At 45.9% G+C, this 20,966-nt stretch overlaps 1 protein-coding gene across 2 annotated transcripts in view; it reads right to left on the bottom strand.

Moving 5' to 3' along the window:
* Nucleotides 1-20,966, bottom strand: part of LOC140426758 (transcription factor SOX-30-like) — a 201,024-nt gene that overhangs the window by 47,189 nt on the left and 132,869 nt on the right. For both annotated transcript variants that reach the window (XM_072511911.1, XM_072511912.1), the window contains exons 3-4: nucleotides 19,485-19,724; nucleotides 15,085-15,273 (exon numbers count right to left, since the gene is read on the bottom strand). In XM_072511911.1, the coding sequence (XP_072368012.1) occupies nucleotides 15,085-15,273; nucleotides 19,485-19,724 (429 nt within the window). The remainder of the gene's footprint in view (nucleotides 1-15,084; nucleotides 15,274-19,484; nucleotides 19,725-20,966) is intronic.

The raw sequence follows: 20,966 nt of genomic DNA, 5'->3' as shown, positions 1-20,966 counted from the left end.
TCCGCGCCTCCACCGTACCATCCCCAGGCAGCCCCCAATCTCCTCTCTGTCCCTCAGCCCAAGTCCCTCCCTCGTCAGCAGAACATTCACTCCCCCCCTCCCCCCTAGTAACAACATCCTGTAACCCAATCCCTTTACTAAACCAAACAAATGCACACCCCCCACTGCGCTTCTGAGAGCTAGCTCGCCCAGGTAGCTTGGTGGCCCTCCTCCCCGGTGCCAGATAGTCTCCCACCTATTGTTCCCTCCCCCACGCTCATACAAACAAACTCCAACATCAAACAATCCCCACACAATTGCCCAACAGAAAAATACGAAGATCAAAACAAGCACACCTCCATCAGTGCAAATGAAAACCTTAACTCACTCAGCTCTACCGCTGGTTCCAAATCAATGCAAACGGCATCACAAACATCTTTCATGAAACTCAAAACGAGAAACATTTTGCAAAAACAGAGAACCAAAAAGAAAAAACAAAAACATGAACGTTGCAGCCAAGTTCAAAAGTTCTCAATCCATCACAAGCCCTTTCTTTTTCGCAAAGTCCAACACGTCCTCAGGCGACTCGAAGTAGAAGTGCTGATCCTCATGCGTGACCCAGAGAAGGGCTGGGTATAACAGTCCAAACTTCACCTTTTTCTTAAAAAGGATCCACCTGATCTGATTGTAGCCTGCTCTCCTCCTGGCCACTTCTACACTCAGGTCCTGATAAACCTGCAGGATGCTATGTCCCATTTACAGCTCTGTGTCTGTATGACCCACTGTAGAATGCGCTCCTTATCCGAGAACCTGTGGAATCTCACCACCATTGCCCTCGAGGGGTCTCCCATTCGCGGCTTCCTCGCGAGTGCTCTGTGAGCCCTATCCACCTCCAAGGGCCGGGAGAAAGCCCCATCCCCCAGCAGCTTCCCAAACGTGTCTGCGATGTATGCCCCAGCGTCCATTCCTTCGAACCCCTCCAGGAGCCCGACGATTTTTAGGTTCTGCCGGCGGGACTTATTTTCTCGGTCCTCCACCTTCTCCAGGAGCTCTTCTGCTGGTCCCTGGTCCCTCAGCATCCCCACCTCCAGCTCCACCGCAGTCTGATGTTCCTCCTGCTCAGCCAGCACCTTCTCCACCTTCTGGATCGCCCGATCCTGGGCGTCCAATCTATGCTCCAGCCGCTTAATCAACTCTTTTATGGGTCCAAGCAGTCCCGTTTCTGCGTAGCAAAGCCTTCCTGAATGACTTGCATCAGCTGCTCCATAGACTGCTGGGTCGATAAGCCAGAGGTCCGAACCTCCGCCATGCTGTCTTCTGCTGCAGCTACAGCCCAAGCCTTCTCTATCTTTTTGTTTCTGCCCTTACGAACACTTCTAGTCCTTCTCTCCATGCACCAATGTGGGGATTCAGTGAACAATTGTCACTAACATCTGTTTTACAATTCAAGTCCGGTAGAAAAACGGGGGAAAGGTCCAAAGGTCCGGCCAGAGCGGGTGCCACCAAATGTGCGACTTACTCCTTCATAGCCGCCACCGGAAGTCCTGCTTTTATTACTCTTAACGGTCCATTAACTCTGAAGTGCTTCCTCTTTTGAGCATGTGTTGTTTCTCACTGCAGTTTTTTCATAGAAGCTGTTTTTTTGTTCTGAGTTGTGTCCTCTTTTGAGAAGATGTTGTTTCTAATTGCAGGTTTTTCTGCTGGGGTTTCCTCTGCGCTGAAGTCCTTCCTATAAAGGCCAGGTGTCTGTCTGAGTGTTGCTCCCGGCATCCTGGCAGTACCAACCTGGCAGGGGGAAAGGGCCTGAAGGTGAATGCATAGTGGGGTGTTGTTCATTGGGGGTGAGGGTGGTGGTGGTGGGGGGGGGGGGGGGGGGGGGCCTTGCCAGCCATTTGGGAGTCATTGCCAATTACCTGATGACTGATATACTCTCTCGTTGCTTTCCTTGAGGAATTTCTTTCAATCTTCGGATTACCTAGGTAGGCTATAAACTAAGTTAAAGAGTCCAACCTATCCTCATGATAGTGGCTCATTCACACCCATCAGACAGAAAGTACCACCACTGGTCAGCACCCTGGTCTCCACTCACTATAGTTGTCTGGGGAGGCAGCGGTGTAGTAATAATGTGACTGGACCAGTAATCCAGAGGCCCAGGTACAATGCTATGGGGGCACAGGTTCAAATCCCACCATAGCAGCTGGTGGAATTCAATTAATAAAGTCTGGAATTGAAAGCTAGTCTCAGTAATGCTGCTCATGCAACAATTATTGATTACCATAAAGATCCATCTGTTTCACTATGTCCTTTCGGGAAGGAAGTCTGGTCTTGTCTACATATACTTCCAGATCCTGTGGTTGTCTCTTAGCTATCCTCCGAAATGGCCGAGCAAGCAACTCAGAAGGGCAATCAGAGATGGCAACACCCACAATGCATGAAGCCGTAACTTTAAATAAAAGAGAATGAACCCAAACCTTTTGAGAGGTGAGAATATCATCACTGTCAGTAGTCTCAGTACAGATGCGAGTACCCACTTGGTGTCAACTGATTATTTGAGATGATGTTCCACTCTTTACATGAGGGAGCTGTCTGGGGTACAGCTCAGAGCTTTGACCTACTGACTCATAGGTAGCAATATTATCACTAAAAAAGGCGCACTCCGCAATCTAAGTGACATAGCTTTATTTAGAGAATGAGTGCACATGGTGGAACAGTGTGCGTTGTGTGTCTCTTTGAGATGCTTTTCTACCTTGTGCGTTCTTGGTTGATAAAAGTTCTGTGCAACCTAAGTCCTCCAGCAGTGATCAAGTGCAACAATACTATAATGTTTGACACAACATTTTGTGATTTTCAAAGTTAGTGGGGCTGGATGCTCCGATTCTATGACTAAGTACTGACGCCGTCGTGAAAACTATGGTCTATTACGCCAGGATAACTGGTGTTAAAAGGCCACCGATTCCCCGTTTTGCTGGGGGCTAGCAGGGAGCCGTTGTACAGCTCACAGTTCTAGCTGTCACTACAGCTCCCATCACTTCCGGTTCAGAGACCGCGCATGCGCACGGCAGCGGCCACACCGTGCTCCATGGCGGACTCAGCCCGCGGACCTGGACTGCCAAAGTAGTGCCCCGCAGCGGCTGCTCGCGTGGAACGCTGGCCCACATTGCTCCCAGCCACGAATTAAGCCCCCTCTGTCCGCCGATTGGTCCTCCCCGACTGTGGCGGCCCTGGACTGAGTCCGCAGTCGCCACGTGAGGATCCCGAACACACGCAAGCCTCGCCGTCAGGAATTTGGCTGGTCGGCAACGGAGCATCGCAGGGCGGGCCTCAGGCAATGGCCTGAGGCGGTGGATACTCGGCTGAGTACACCGATTTTCAGGGGGCGGAGAATTGAAAAACCGTCAGCGCTCCCGATTTCGCTGCCAAAATGGATTCTCCGCCCTGTCGCGGAACACAATTTTGACGTCGGGGAGCAGAGAATCCAGCCTGTGATCTTTCTGAGCATTCAGCAGAGGACCTATACAAGTTTTTGTAATTCTTCCATGATGGTTGCCTTTAGGCTATATCCATGCAAGTCAAATCTTTCCTTAATTTGCTTTTTTGAGCTTAAGAGCCCCAAACTGTGGAAGCATTCATTGGAACAACTTTGACTGCAGTTTTTCTGGGTTGTTGCTCCCTGCTCAATGAGGGTGGCAGTGGACACAAAGGTTCAACCATTTTATTCAAAACTGAGAGTATAGTGTCAAGAGCCTGTCCAATATATTACACATATTGTAGTAGATTCTGATGATAAGCAGATCCACAAGACGTTTATACTCAAAGACAGGTCAGGAAGAACATGCAACACTTGGGTTGACTACTATGCACCTGCTGTCCCTTCACCAACTGTTTCTTCCAACTTATTTGTGCTGCCTCTTCCTGATCACTAAGTGACAGTCATTAAGTATATGTAACTGGGCTGCTGATTTATTCAGGCTTAGGTGATGACTCATTGTTCAAGTGAATGTTCCTGATCAGTTACACTAGCAAGATCACTGCATTCTCCATGCTCTGTGAAGAGAACAGATGAGAGATCACTAGTATGCAAACACAATTATCCATTGATTATTGTACTTTCATTACATGCCGTAAGCACTTGTGGATGGAGTTCCTGATGTTAAATATAATAAAAATGATAGAATATATGATCTGCATAGTACATACCTTATGTTCTGTGCTGACATCAGTAGGATCAATGGTTTCCAAAATCTCCCTTCACATTTGCTCATGTGTAATGGTCATACATTACCACAGCCCTTGTGGCGGTGGGCCATCATTTGTTTAGTTTCTTGTCCTTTTTTCATTAAAACATTGGCTTTTGAACATAAGAGCAATGTGAATTAGTAAGAACCTCATGTGGCACCTGATGTTGCATTAATGTGTCTGCATGAACAAATGCTTTCTTCATTCATAGCTTTAAAAAGTTAACATTGAAAATGAATTGTGTATATGCCCCTCATGAACAAATATATTAAGGCTGGTTTATAGTATTGCCTTATTAATTCATAAAGTCTGCATTATACCTTCTCCTAGCCTTGGAAGTGGAAGACCCTTGCTTGACCAGGATAACGGCGTAATGTCACAATTTCTGAGTCCAGGACATGTTCTTATACTGTTCTTATGTTTCAGAGCAATACTGCTAATAGGAGCTCCATATCATAATCAATAAACAGTTTTTATAAATACTTTGACCTATTTTCACCAAGGTATAAACACTACAGTTGGATATAGAATAATAAATCTTTATGGTTTATAGGATTTAATTGATATTAAAGTGTTTGAGTAGTGTGAACAAGTATGATTAGAAGGACGTCCTGATTGGCCATTCTTCATTTATTACCATTAATGGATAAGGAAAACATGAAAGGAAAACGATGCACCATTATCATGATTTTCATCTTTTCTACAAATTAATTATTCACAGAGCAATATGTACTTCCAGTGAGTATGGATTTTCCCACAACTTATATTAGGTAAAATTGGAAGCCACCCTGGAATTATATAATTTGGTAATAGAGATAATCCAGTATACTCATTATACTCTTAATACTGCAGGCTCTTGGAACTGTGTCTCAGGCTGAGTTTCTAGAACCCCAACAAGATGCATTTGTGATGTGAGATTGTGTCTAGTATGAGGTCATTCATTCTGTACTTGTAAACACATTTGGATCAGGTCTCCCAGTGTGTGTTACAGGTAATGAACTATGTGTTCATATACAGTAATAAATGAAGGCAGTACAATATATATTGGAAACTGCTATCTAATAGATTTGGGTGAACTAGAAATTTGTTTATAACCATTCAAGTCGGGTAAGTCTATAGATATGAGGTGAAACTATCTGTATTAAAGGATTAATTAACTTGTAGAAAGTATTAGGCTCGTTTGGAATATATAAAGGACAGATAGCGATTAACAAGTTTCATATATTTTTAAGGAAAACAGTACATGAATAAAGAGAACTTGCTGGATGTGTATTTAGATTTTTGTGAGACACATCATGGAAATGAAGACAAAATTTGTTAAAGAAAATGTTGGTAAATGGAATGAAAGATGGTTAGGAGACACCTTGAAATATAAGCAAAATGGACTGGTGGGTACAGCAATAGTGGCTTACCCAAGGATCTATACTATTTTCCATTTATATAAATGGCCCCAAGCCTTCCCCACCCTTACGTTTCCCGCCTTCCCTCAGGGTGTCATCAATAAGCCATTGTACTGGGGACCCCGCCCTGCACAGGCACCCCCGGCCACAGCAGCAGACCCTGGGCATCGGACTCCAGATGGGAACATAACCTGGTACGGGCTCAAGTATCCTCCCCGATCCACACACACTCACCCTCTGGTTGGAGGGATATCCCCAGTGCTGAAGCCCAGCTCTTGGGTGTTTGATTGTTGGCTGCTGCCTCTGTGGTGGTGAAGCCTCCCGGGTTCAGAAAGGGTGTCCAGGCATCACGGTTGTATTGGGACACTAGGCAATAACACCCACCAGCGGCATGGCAAGTCTACCCATGGGAATCCACTTGAGAGCTGCGAAGTGTTCGTGTAACAACATTGCCAATTCTTTAGTAGTAATAGCCTTCAGCTGTGCAGCCAGAGGGAGTTACAGTGACCTTTCCCATATTACCATGGATAGGGCTGTGCCCTGGGGGTGTTCAGTGGGACGGACAGGCAGCAGCAGGAGTCGCCCCTGGTATGGGTATACACAATTCTGGAGTAGCCTGTTGGACCCGTGGGCACTGAGCCCCTCACCCCCCAGCCCAGGGTGACCCCTCCCCCCCTCTTCCCCACCGATGGTGGTGGTGACCCCTTCCACTAATGGTGCCTGACCAGGCCAACTACCCAGCCCCCCTCAGGACTGGGGCAGCAGCTGGGCTGAACGCCTGATTTCGAAGATGGCTACACACCTCCTCTGATCCCCTCAGCAGCCACCGCGCTAGCTGCACGTTTTTAAATAGGTGTGCTAAAGGGCACCCACGTGACTGCTCGCTGGGGAGCCGGTGAGATACGGAAGGCCATTCAATAGGGGGTGCATCCTGTTAACGATATGGAGATTGGTGATTATTGATTTCTCGCCACGTCTAGGCAGGATCCAGAACCCCGCCAAAGGGTGCAGGCTGGTTAGATCGGAAACTGATCAGCGCCTGGCACAGATTCTGATTTCGGCCTCACTTGCCATCTAACCAGCATGCACAGATCAGTTTTGACAAAGGGTCATCTGGACTCGAAACCTTAGCTCTTTTCTCTCCCTACAGATGCTGCCAGAACTGCTGAGATTTTCCAGCATTTTCTCTTTGCACAGATCTGTGCCTGGCCATTAGGTCGAGCCCAATATCTTTCCTTAAATAAGCGATGAAAACTGCTCAAAGTACTCCAGTTGTCTCACCAGTACCCTGTACAGTTGCAGTAAGACTTCCCTACTCTTAGACTCCAACCCCCTTGAAATAAGAGCCAACATTCCATTAGCCTTCCTGATTACCTGCTGCACCGGTGTGCTAGCTTTCTGTGTTTCGTGCACAAGTATCCCCAAGTTCCTCTGTGTTGCAGCTTTCTGCAGTTTTTCACCATTTAAATATGATTCTGCTCTTTTGTTCTCTCTTCCAAAATGAACATACATTTTCCCACATTATACTCCATTTGTCAACTTTTTGTCCACTTAACCTATCAATATCTCTTTGCAAACTGTTTGTATCCCTCTCGGAACTTGCCTTTCCACCTATTTTAGTGGTGTCTGAAAATTTGGCTGCAGTACATTCGCTTACTTTCTCCAAATCATTAATATATATTGTAAACATTTGCGGTCCCAGCACTGATCCCTGTGGAATCCCATTGATTACAGGTTGCCAACCTGAAAAATAACCCCTTATCTCCACTTGCTGTTTCCTGCCCATTAGCCAATTCTCTTTCTATGTCAATATACTACCTCCAACACTATGGGCTATTATCTTTCATTTAATCTTTCGTGAGGTACCTTGTCGAACACCTTCTGGAAGTCCAAACAACACTGGTTCCCTTCTATCCACACTAGCTGAGACTTCCTCAAAAATCCCGGGTCCAGGACTGTATTGAATTCACCCCCCATAATTAGCCGATGTGTGTCCAGGTCCGGAATCTTCCCCAACACCCGCTTCATAAAAGCCCACGCCATCCCAGTTTGGAGCATCGTCCCAATTCGAGGCATAAATGATCACCATGACCACCAGCATCCCCTCCAACTTCGCATTGACCATCACATACCTAACCCCCCCCCCCCCCTCCCCCCCGGGATCGGCTACAATGTTCCCCACCTCAAACGCCACATTCTTACTAACAAAACCCACCACTCCCCATCATCAGCCCCCCTCGAAACCCACCCCAAAATACACACCCCATACATTTACAATGAACACAAAGCTCCTCTCCAAAGTTTGATGCCCTCAAACTCCTCCCAGTCTATGGTCCCTCAAAGTCCATCGCCGACTCTGGTGAGTCAAAATAAAACTCCTGCTTCTGATGTGACACCTACAATCCCTGAACTTCACCCCATGGTAGATCCGCAACTCACTCCCTTCCCAGGTGTATTTCCTGGTCTACCTCACCTATTTCAGAATTTTCTCCTTGTCCAAAAAACAATGCTGCCTTACCACCATCGGCCTTGACAGCTTCCTCACCTGCGGTCCCCTCCTCAGCGATCCATCTAGAGGGGCCAGTGTAAGGCCCCCTCCCACATCAACTTCACCAGAATACTCACCACATACTTGGTGGTCCCCGTTCCCTCGATAACCTCAGGCATCCCGACGATCTTCAGATTCTGTCTCCTGGAGCGGTTCTCTAGATCCTCCAATTGCTTGCCAGCGAAGCCATCCGCTCCTCATGCTCCCCCACTACCTCCTCCACCTTCTGGATCACCAGGCCCTGGGCCTCCTGCCTCTGCTCCACTCTCTCAATCGCAGCTCTGAGTGGCGCCTCCACCTTAGCCAAATTCTCCAAAGCCGCTTTCCTCTGCTGTTGGAATTTGTCGTTCAAACATTCCACCAGCTGCTCCATTGACTACTGGGCAGGCAGTGCTGCCCCTTGCTCTCTGCCATCTTCACATGTGGCACACCTGGAAAACTTTTGCTCCAGCTGCTCTCTCTTTCTCGTGGCACTTCTTGTCCTCTGATCCATACACCGATACACCAGAGGAGTATTACCTTTTGTCCTCAGAAAACCTTGAGTGGGAGCCACTTAATCAATCACTCACTCCATGGCTGCCACCGGAAGCCAATGCTGTTTGCTTTTACTCACCTTGGTTCCCTGAGGCTTACTAAAATCACTTACTTTTGCTTCCTATATACTTTTTCTTTCAACTTAATGCACTCCTTAACTTCCTTGGTTAATCATGGTTGGTTTATCCTTTCCTCCTTACTGGGATATATTTTTGCTGAGTTATGAATTACCTATCTAAATGTCTGACAATGCTTGTTTACTGTCTTTCTTGCTAATCCATCCATCCAGTCAAGTTTAGCTAACTCTCCCCTCATTTAATTCTAATTCCATTTATTTAAGCTAAACAGTTGTTTCTGATCCAAGTTTCTCACTCTCAAACTGAATGTTAGATTCTATATTGTTATGATCACTACTTCCGAGGGGATCTTTTACTCTGACATCATTTATTAAACCTGTCTCATTACCCATTATCATATCCAAGATAGCCTATTCCCCTGGTTGGCTTCATGACATATTGCTCTTGGGTACTATCCCTAATGCACTCTATGAATTTGTTGTTGTAGCTATCATTTCCAGCTTTATTACCCAATCAGATGAAAATGAGGAAATTACATTAGGTTTGTGCAAGATGTTGGTTAGGTTTCAATTGAAATGCTTGTGTGTAGTTCAGGGTACTGGATATTAGTGCTAACGAAAAGATGTATTGAGGCTTACATGTATTGCGGTACCACAAAATGTGGGTCCATTTTTTTTGTACTACAAGTATTTTTTTATTTGTTCATGGGGCGTAGACATCGCAGGCTGTGCCAGCATTTATTGCCCATCCCTAATTGCCCTTGAGGGACAGTTAAGAGTCAACCACATTGCCGTGGGTCTGGAGTCACATATAGGCCAGACCAGGTAAGGATGGCAGATTTCCTTCCCTAAAGGACGTTAATGAACCAGATGTGTTTTTACAACAATCAACAATGTTTTCATGGTCATCACTAGACTTTTAATTCCAGATTGTATTTGAATTCAAATTTCACTATCCTGCAGTAATGGGATTTGAACCTGGGACCCAGAGTACTCGAGGTCTCTGGATTACTAGTCCAGTGACTACAGCAATCTGCCACTGCCTCCCCCAAAGTGCATTTATGGTGTCAAATGACATTTTGCTGAGGACATTAGCGAGCATGCCAGGAGGGTCTGGCAGTTGTAGGTAGGTACAGGAGGCAGATCATGATGCCAATCAGCGTGCAATGTTGATTTGGCACCAGTTCTGCCATTTTGGGTCTCAGCATTGAAGTTAATGCTATCTCTTAAGACACACAAAGCTGTTCAGCTGCAAGAAGAACTCACCCCCATCACTCCTAGCAGTACTTAAAGGGAGCATCAACTACATTCAGCCTAGTTGCTGATTGAATTTCTCTTTTTTAAATTCCTTTATCAGAGTTACAAAGCCAGAGCTCAGAGTGTGGACAGGGACACATCCTTAATCCAGCTCCTTGCCTGCTCCAAAAACCAATTCACATTGAATTCAATTCATGGTCCCCACAAGTTAGACATACCAGATCCAGGCATTGCACCTGATCTCACGCTGATCTTAGCCAAAAGACCGAGAAGTGATGCTGATTGAATTTCTAATGGCTCTTGCTATAATTATAGAAGTGTTTGGTGAGTTGTTTAACGTTGAAACGTCTACAGCAAGTGTGCGGCACGTATGGAATGACTTTGTCCTGATGTCAGGTACTCTGCTCAAGGCACCTGCTCCCAGACATGGGTGTAGTTGTTTTCACCTCCCTTGGCCTGCAGCATGACAGAGAGAATGACCAGAAATGAGACAGAGCAGGACCAGCCGCTGGAAGAGGAAGGATGAGGAATAAGGGTGAAGGGCTCTCACCAGGAGACCACAGTTGTCCAACGTGTTCAGCGAGCAATTCTCCGCCCTGAAGTTCAGTAAGGAACAATATGCGAAATGCCTCTGCTTCACAGAATTCTGCACTTACAATGAAGGTGACCATAACTATGAATATTTACACGTTTGCAGTAGTTAATATTTGAAACCTGTTTCTATTATACCATCCACTGTTGGAGAAGGGATGTCCCTAAGCCTGATTTCCAATAGAGCTGAATACATTCTATCCCCATTTTCCAGAGAGAAACAGGTGGTATGTGCATGGGACTTTGCAAAGATTGCAGGTTTCCCCATGGTGCAGGGTGCCATTGAGTGCCTGCATGTCATTTTGCAAGTGGCGCATGTCAACTTTGAGATGAAATACAACAAGAATACTGCTCCCTCAAAATCAGGTGTGTGGCAATTTATGCAGGTTAATGCTTGTGATCCTGGCAGCTGCCATCATGCTTCATTCTGAGGCAGTCTGCTATGCCATCTGAATTTAAGTGTGAGGAGGGAGGGCAAATACCGTCTTCCTGAGAGAGGGAATATCAGGTTCATGTTCTATGATACCTCAGCCACTCCTTCGAGACAACACCTCAGCCTTTGGTTATTTGTTAGAAGACAGATTGCTGGACTGCTGTGACACCCTAAAAGCCCCTTCAAACACTGGTATCAGCAACTGTAATGCAACTGTCTGAGCCAATATAGCAGTGAGCTGAGGCTGCATGAAAGCACACACAGCTTGTAAGCCAACAAGTTGACGTTGCATGCCAGAAGTCCAAGCTTCTACTACAGTACTCAGGCATTGGAAGCTTAGACATTGGTCATGAAAAATTGTATCTTGGTTGGATCTGCATAGAGTATTGTGAATCTGACCATGGACTCCATGCTGGAGGAGATGGACTCTAAGCTCAGTCCGCAGTTCTGTGAAGTTGGACAGCTCCAAGTTCCTTTCTGGCAGGGCTCCCAATGCATCAAATGTTTCATTGTTCATACTCATCAGCCTTTTTTTGTAGGGCGCTACATCAAATTTTTATCGGAGTCATCTGCAGCAGAGCTCAATTGTAAGCTTACCCTTTGGCGAGCTGACACCTGTTCCTTGCCCAGGCAGCAGGCCACCTAGGCCCGGTATCCCGCATATGCAGATCCCACTTTACTCCTTTAAAGTATGCACAATGTTAGTAAGTGAGTTGGTGGATGTGAATGTGAGAGCGAATGTCAGTGTTTCTTCCTCATCACTGCTTTCTTGCTCTTCACCTCTTTCTCTTCCACCACTGGCTAGCCAGGTGGCAGTTCTTGGATATCTGAAAGGAGAATGATACAAGGGTAGGGTTGTGATGAGGGATGGGGAGAAAACAAGGGATACAAGCTTATTCCATCTACACCTTATAAATCAGAAAAGATTGTTAGATGAGGGGGAATTTGGATGTGAGAAGGAGGACTAGATGTCTTCTTGTTTTTATGTTGCAGAGTGACCAATATCATTATTGTAAACTAACTTGATTAGGAACATAATATGCACACACATTGCAGGCCTGTAGCCTGGTTCCAACTCACATTTACAAGTGCTATCTGACCGTTGACCTACCTAGATCAGGTGACCCCACAAAGTACTGAGTATACCATATAATATCTAATACTGGAGTACCATAATCACTCTAAAATCATGGCAGGTGTGAACATATCATCAGCTTCGCTGGTTCCAATTCCGCCATTGCCTTATTCTCAATCGTGACTGCTCCAATGCACCTTCTCCTCCATGGGGGTAAGGGCATGTGACAGCGTGTGTGTGACGTATCTATGAATGCGAGGTATGAGTCAAGCTTGTTCATAATAGAGATAGTTGGTCAGTGAGTGCTCAAAGTGTGGCGTACTGAGCAGTGTGACTCTAGTGACCATGACCACTGTGTGATGTCTTTGAACTCCTTGTGACACCTTATCCAGGACCTGGCCAATGTTCCCTCTAATTTCCCTTGGATGTCCGCTGACCACTTCACAGTCCTTTTAAGATTTCTACCTGATCGTGGATGTATGCATCTTAAAGGGAATGCAGCTCATGCATGACATATTTGTTCTGTAGCCATCTGGGATGGCCACTTACAACAAGAAACATGGACGTTCGCAAAGCCTAAAGGGAAATGTGGACAATGTAAGATTCAGGCAGGCACAGAGGCTGAATGTATATTTGTGAGCAAAGAATCCAGACAGCATCAGAACCCCCAACCGATTAGCATTTTAATGGCCCATCTCCGTAAGACAAAGGATTGATACTCAGGTAACCGATACAAGCCCAGACGTTTCGGCGCCACTCCCTTTACTCAGGAAGCATCAACAACAGGGTCAATGACCGCTTAGGACATGCCCAGCCATTAAGGCATCCACCCCTTTATTGGCTCAGATCGAAGACAGTGATCGAGAACTGCCCAATTAATTGGGTCCAAACCTAAGGACCGCCCCAAAAGAGCGCACAACTCCCCAAGGATAAAGAGAGACACTGCCATGTGTTCGATCTCTTTTGGACCTGGCACTCCAGCAATGTCCATCTCCAATCGCAGCACCATGACCAGAAGCAAGTTCAAGTTCAACTCCCACTACCAGATGGATGAGCCCAGCTGAACAGCAGTTACTTCTCCAAACCCAGTAGATCCAGATTCGAACAAAGGCCACTGTTCCTCTGACCTAAGCCGGGTGCCTGAAGTTAAGTACAGGTTGTCATAGTTGTTAGGTGTAGTTTAACTAGTAGTGTTTATATTGCATGTGTAAGTTAATCTTGTGTGTAAATAAAGTACCATTGATCTTGAACTAACTAACTGGTTGTTTGGCTCTTTGATCGATACCCGGTTGAATCTTGTGGTGGTATCGTTTGATGCCTGGCGACTCTGAGAGCATATTATATCAATATCTAGATAAAAGAAGGGCAACCTTATTGACTGCCATATTTATAGCAAGCAAAAAAGGCAACAGTTCCTTGCATGGCACATTCCTGATTTCTAAATGATCTTACACACGTGCAGCCTAGAGGGATCATTGCCCCTGGCAATATTGACTGCAATGGCTATCTGATCCCACTGCTTTTGTAAAGATTGTCCTGGCCCCTGTGGATCAATGATATCTCAACTGCTCTCCACATCTCACACCAAGACGTTCAGTGCAATAAAAAATTGGGTGGAGAGAGTGCTACACTAGTTCTCCTCAGTTTTTTCAGGTTTGCAGTGCCTGATCAGCATTACTTAGAGGAACCACTGGCGGTTGTTGAGGAACTGGTAACTTCTTGTTTTTAATGTACCTTAATTTGAAGCCAGGATGAGCTCTCTTCTATCTTCCTGTCTCCATTACAATTCTGCGGATTATTGCTGACCCATGTTTGTCCCCCTTCAGTTCACCTTCACTTCTCCCAGGACTTATCTCTGAGCTGGGGCTGACCGAATTTACTATTCCTTGGCTGATGAGCTGTTTCAGGTCACCTGGTTGGCAACTGCAACTTGCCGGTTTTGTAAATGCAAAGTCTGAGATCCAATTTCAAATGAGCCTCTGGCCTTCTCCCTGAGGCAGACATAGCAGGCGCAGGACCAATTTTAACTTGGAGGAACAGAGAGGTGGAGAGAGAGTAGGGGAGAAATTGAGGAATGATAATAGCAGGGCAGAAGCAGGCAGAGGATAAGCAGATGGAGGAGAGGAAGAAAAGTAGGGCGGGTGGAAGGGGAGTAGTAAAGAAGAGCTAAGTGGAGGAAGGGGACTGGGAGAAGATAAATGGGAATAGCGGGGCAAGACGGAGACGGCAATGATTAAATAAATAAATTGCATGAAACTAAAAAACAGCAAAGAGGAATAGATAAAGTTAAAAGGATGGACAGGAGAAATTCTGGGAGAGATGAGAGGCTCTTTAGCCATCAGTAGTAATGGTATGGATAGTGGTGAATGATTTTGACCTCAATCAGAAGCTCGGATGGGTTGGATACTGGAAGTTGAGTTGGTCTGGGGGGAAAATTGAAGCAGTGATCTGTGAGAAAGGCATTGAGGGGGGAAGAATTTGCCTCAGAGAAAGGGAGGCATGCTGATCGGCTATTTAGGCCTCAGTGGGGTGGCTGGAAAAATGCAGATGATTTTTGTCCCAGGGTGGGGTGCAGATGGTCATTTATTTATTTTGTTAATCTGTGCCTTCGAGAAGGATTCAGTTTCAGTGAACCTGTAGCCTTGTCCTCTTTTGACCTCTCGAATTCTATGCGTGACGTGTTCAGCATTTTAAATATGGTCACCATTTCTGCGTCCATTTCATGGACCTGTGGTCACTTTACAGTGATTCTGTGTGTCCGATGAATGGCTTTGGAGTCATTAAGATAGTCGAGGACTATTATGCAAAATATAGTGCCACCCCACTATTCCAAATGTATTTTGTTGTGCTTATAGTACCATCTACTGGTACATTAGAATCTGGACTTCACACAACATTTTAATTACATAATATAGTTCACTGTTCAACACGACAATTACATATTTCACAACTTACCAATAACTGATGGACGGTTGACATTAGTCTGTAAATTCGGAATAACCACTGAGTATGTGGCAGGCCGATAGGGGTAAATGGTTGCTGGAGTTGTCGAAACAATATTTTGACCACTTCCAGGAAAGATGTTTGAAGGAACACCCAGTGCAAAGCGTTTTTTCTTCCCTGGTCGTGGCTGGTATACCCATCCTAAAGAGTCAAAGTAATATAGTCTATAATAATGTGAGATGAAATTTGCACCAATTCACATGTCAAACTGTAACGGACTTGCACAAAATATATTATTTGACAGTTTGAGAAAAGAAACATCACTTATTCACTTACTGAGTTGGGTTGATTGAATGTTGGATTGCGGCCCAGATGATTTTGCACCCAAGTACCCAGCAGGGTCATTCTGTCTTTTACCCCTCAGAAAATGGTGGTACTCGGGGCCTCTGATGGGGGGATGGGCTAGGGGCTGGTTAAGGGACTTGAAAGGGCACGGGGAGATACAATCAGGTTAATGGGTCCTTGGTGTGTGGGGGGAGGGCCCGAGCACGTGGGCGGGATACAGTCAGGCGCCAAGGGCAGGGGTCAGCGTAGCTAGCGTGGGTCAGGGGGCACCAGGGAGAGTAGGAGAAGGGGTGGGCTAGGGCCAAGCGCAGGGCGGACCTGGCTGGTCAAGCCTCAGGGGGGGGGGGCAGCCGGGAAGGAGAGCAGAGAAGACTTAAGTGGGCAAGGGGGCGGGGGGTGATCAGGGATTCCCCCGGGGGAGAAAGTCGCTTGCAGGGAACAGCGTAGGAAACCGACAGCAGCTTAGAGCCACATTAGTTTAGTTGAACACGTGGGGCATGGGCAAACAGAGCTGATAGGGGAAGTGCCTTATTAATATGTTTATTCTTTCCCACTGTTCGTTTTCAATATGTTAAGGCTTTTGTATATGGCCTTCGTTTTTCTCTGTAAATGTTACAAATCTGTTTTAAATAAAAAATTTCAAAAAGAAGAAAGAAAAAAAAAAGAAAAGAAAATGGTGGTACTGTTGCCTCACAGCGCCAGAAACGTGGTTTCAATTCTGGCTTTGGGTGACTGTGTGGCGTTTGCACGTCCTCCCCATGTATGTTTGGGTTTCCTTTGGAAGCTCTGGTTTCCTCCCACAGTCCATAGATGTGCAGGTTAGGTGGATTCGTCATGCTAAATTGCCCCTTAGTATCCAGGGATGTGCAGGTTAGCTTATGTGGTTACGGGGATAAGGGTGGGGGAGTGGACCTAGGGCAGCACGATAGCATAGGGCAGCATGGTAACATAGTGGTTAACACAATGGCTTCACAGCGCCAGGGTCCCAGGTTCGATTCCCGGCTTGGGTCACTGTCTGTGTGGAGTCTGCACGTTCTCCCCGTGTCTGCATGGGTTTCTTCGGGTGCTTTGGTTTCCTGCCACAGTCCAAAGATGTGCAGGTGTAGGTGGATTGGCTATGCTAAATTGCCCTTAGTGTCCAAAAAAGGTAAGGTAAGGTGGGGTTACAGGGATAGGGTGGCAGTGTGGGGATAGGATGGAGGTGTGGGCTTAGGTAGGGTGCTCTTTCCAAGGGCCTGTGCAGACTCGATGGGCCGAATGGCCTCCTACTGCACTGTAAATTCAGTGATTCTGTGAGTGCTCTTTCGGAGCATCGGTGCAGACTTAATGGGTTGAATGCCCTCCTTCTGCACTGCAGGGATTGTATGAAAAAGGATAACATTCAAGAGCATGATGGGGAGCCAGAGACTGCAAGAACTGTATGTATTGCAAGGTGTTAGAAGTAGTTTCTTCAAGGCTACTTAGCAGTTAGCAATAGAAATGGAGTTCCGCATCACTTCATACAAGTAGATCCTACTGTGAATGAGGAATGTCTCATTTTGCATAATGGTTACAGGTGTGCAGGTTAATGTACATGAATCTGTTTCATTCTGGACCTTTCAATGTTATCTTTCCAAAATACTGATTGTACTATCTTCCCGTTTAATATCTTCAGGGAAAGGGAGTAGCGTTTCAATAGAATACTGCCTACAACACCACGTTGCATTCATGTAACACCTTTAATGCAATCAAGGGAGGGGATTTTGAGCCCCTGGTAGCTGTGTGCGAGATTGACATGGACGGTGGAAAACCTGGAGAAAAATCGGGAAACATGATTCTCTCTGGAGAGATTGTGTTCCCTGGTTTTCCCCGCCCCTCACCGGCAACGTCATGAGGTTCACAAACAAAGGGCGGGAATCTCATTTCAAAAAATGTTAATGCATTTAAATATTATTAACGGACACACATGAACACATGAACTACCCTCAGTAAATATCTATACTTCGCCGGCGAGGTATACAACAGGTTTAACCAAGGGAGAATCAGTCGAGGGAATCCCTCTGGGGCATACAGGTGACATAGTCCCTGGGGGGGGGGACATGTCCAGGCAGTGCCCTGGCACAGTGTGGCACTGCCAAGTTGTCTGGCAGTGCCAAGGGTGGGCCCTAGTGGGAGGTTAATTTATGTGGGGGGAGTGGGGGGGAGGCGCAGGCACTAAGTGACGGGAATACCGGCGATACGTCCGCAGTGGTGGGGTGGTGCAGATTGCCGACGATGATTGTCGAGAGGTAGGGGAGGGAAATGCTGAGAATGATTGTCGAGGGGTTGGCGGGGAGTCAGGTGGTAGAGGCCCCAATACCTCAGTGGTGGGGCTAGGGGACATTAGGTTTCAGTGCTCATCAGGCGCCCTTTAAAGGTAGTGCCGCCATCTCTCTGGAGCGGGTTGGCGGCTCTATCAGGTTTCACCCGCCAGAGTAACGGCGTAAGCCACGGCCACTCATTTCTTTAAACAGGCTCACGATCTGGAGAGAAAATTGGTCTGTGCAACTGGAGAGTTACATGCCAGTTTTCAGTTTGAAACTTTGCCAAATTCTGATAAGATTCCACCCAAAATGTTCTAATATGGCTACACTTAGAATGCTCAATATTGGGCTTGAGATTCAGCCTCGACTCCAGGTACAAAGCTTGATGTGGGGCTTAAACCTACAAACTTTTGGGGAAAGTGTATTAACCACTGTGCCAGGGCTGACCATCATCAGAGGTAACTCGATATCACTTATTTTTTCTCATCATTTCTGGTGAAGCAAAGGGTCCAAAATATCCCTGTCCAAATTTATTTTATTGACAGAATTGTTATTTTTTGGGTGGGATTTACCGCCCTTCCCACAGTGTGTTTTGTGGTGGCCCACCATTGGAAGATCAACAGGTTTCCCATTGTTTGTACCCTCCACTGCTGGGGAACCCTCAGCGGAGTGGGTCATTGTCAACAGGACAGAAAATCCCGTTGGCGGAATAGCCAGAAAAACTCAGTCAACACTTTATTTAAGCTGCAAACATGTAGTTAGATCACACAAAACAATTCAGTGACATTCCTTAATGGTGATAGCAGTGAGAAACTATTGAAATTCTTCACTGCAGTGGGAAATTTGAATTTTTTTTAACAAGGGCAAGTGATATGCTTCTAATAATATTTTTACAGAGACTTTGAAGGAGCATTGTTCATGAAAAGTACTGCTCCTAGATATCACATAGAACATACAGTGCAGAAGGAGGCCATTCGGCCCATTGAGTCTGCACCGGCCCACTTAAGCCCTCACTTCCACCCTATCCCCTTAACCAATAACCCCTCCTGACCTTTTTGGACACAAAGGGCAATTTAGCATGGCCAATCCACCTAACCTGCACGTCTTTGGTCCGTGGGAGGAAACCGGAGCACCCAGAGGAAACCCACGCAGACACGGGGAGAACATGCAGACTCCGCACAGACAGTGAGCCATCAAGGAATCAAACCTGGTACCCTGGTGCTGTGAAGCCACAGTGCTAACCACTATGCTACCATGCTGCCCGCACACTATGCCTTCTGTTCTAAGTTTTAATTCTTCCAGCTGAATGTTGACACCAGAAATGGCTGGGTTGGAGTTATGTCAGATGCTAAATTTGAAAAATGTAAAAACCCAATTCCAACTCACCTACTTCCAGGAACAGCTTTGGGGAGAAATGCTGTTATAGCACTACTTGTGGGCCAGGAGAAGCAAAGGTGCTTCCCCAGTTCTCAAGTACCCCAATCTCCACTCACCCCCATACAAAGATCCCAGAATCGGGATTCTAACTACCTCCCAGGATTGGACAATCTCCAACCCATCCTGAGGATTGGGAATAAGATCTACCGAAGTAGATCAGCGGGAGCCAAGTCTGTTAATCAAGCTGACTTCTGAGTTGGAAACCTTTCAAGTACAAAAGACGGGAAGTGACTCCCAAACACATTCCTCCAACCCCCCCCCACCCCCAACTGTCTAACCCACCCCTGTTCATATTGGCCTTCATTAAGGCTAATAAATCTGCTACTGTTCTAACTACTTCCAACTCACCAGGAAATTCTTCCCTGTGTTTCTCTTTTATCTTTTGTGCTTCATCATAGTAGGGTTTCTTCTGCTCTTCAGTCAGCTTGTTCCACTCCAGGCCAAGTTGAACACTGATTTCAGCATTATTAGCATTGGGGTTTGCCTTGGCTAATGATGGTCTGTGAATCCGTGCCCAAACCATAAATGCATTCATCGGCCGTTTTATATGGCCACTTCGATCTTTGGAGGGTGGCATATCATTGATTTCTAAAACCAGAACAATGGAAGAAAATTCGGATGAATGTGTAATTGTACTGATGGTTTTTAAAAAAATATATTTTATTAAAGTTTTCAAACACAATTTTTCCCCCTTACAAATCAACAAAAACGGTAACATGATAACTGATAGATAACATTGTTTAAATAAAATAGTGAACTAACAAAATAACACAAAATAGTGCTCCCCCCGCCCCTTCACCCCATCTAGAACACAAACAATTCCCCCCCCCCCCCCCCCCTCTGGGCTGCTGCTGCTGGCTATCTATTTTTCCCCTAACGTTCCGCTAGATAGTCGAGGAACGGTTGCCACCGCCTGGTGAACCCCTGAGCCGATTGTACTGATGGTTGAACAAAATGGTATCATTGGAGTGTCACAGTCTATTGAGGAGATTATAACAAAAACCTTCAAAAACACCAAGTTGGGCTTCTGGGAAAATCTAACTACACATTGAAACAATTAAACTGAAATTGTCGTGGGAAATAGTATACATATAAATTCTAATGTACAACACAATTGTGCCACAGGTTATTATGAAGGTGTCAAATAGCTAACAAATTAATCTGTCATTGGATTCCTGCGAATAGTCACTGGGTAAATATACAATACTGAGTGATATAAACCAAAGTATTCCTCCCTAATTTTTTTTCTCCTTTGTTCACAGTACTGATGCACATGATGTGGAGATGCCGGCCTTGAACTGGAGTGGGCACAGTCAGGAGTCTTATAATACCAGGTTAAAGTCCAACAGGTTTATTTAGAATCACAAGCTTTCGGAGCGTAGCTCTTTCATCAGGTGAGTACTGATACATGCAAGGTTACAGATGCAGATACATTGTCAATTACTGGTATCCTGCCCAAACATACAGGCTGGAATTTTTCAGCGCGGTCGTAATGGAACCCACTGTGGAAGATGTGGTGGGCTCGCCTTTGACTTTCAGCAGGACTGCAGGATACTGACAGTGGGCAGTGTCCAGAAATCCCAGCCTTTAAGTTTAAACCAAAATGTTAAACAATGTTGGAGTAATGGAGTTCAACATAGTCCAGCTCACAGCTGTCCTCTTCTCAAATGTACTTTCTGACAGGAGAGTGTCCAAAGACAATAAGGACATTGGTTCAATTTTCCCCTTTCTAGCCCCACTGAGGAAAACAGAGATTAACTGACTCTGCATAATTTCTCTCCGTGCTAAATTTCATCGCTCAAGAACAGCTTTTAGGAAAGCAATTGTTTT

Source organism: Scyliorhinus torazame, chromosome 7, assembly GCF_047496885.1.
Source record: "Scyliorhinus torazame isolate Kashiwa2021f chromosome 7, sScyTor2.1, whole genome shotgun sequence".
Classification (NCBI taxonomy): Eukaryota; Metazoa; Chordata; class Chondrichthyes; order Carcharhiniformes; family Scyliorhinidae; genus Scyliorhinus; species Scyliorhinus torazame.
Note: the sequence above shows the minus strand (reverse complement) of the source record. Positions and strands in the feature narration are given on the sequence as shown.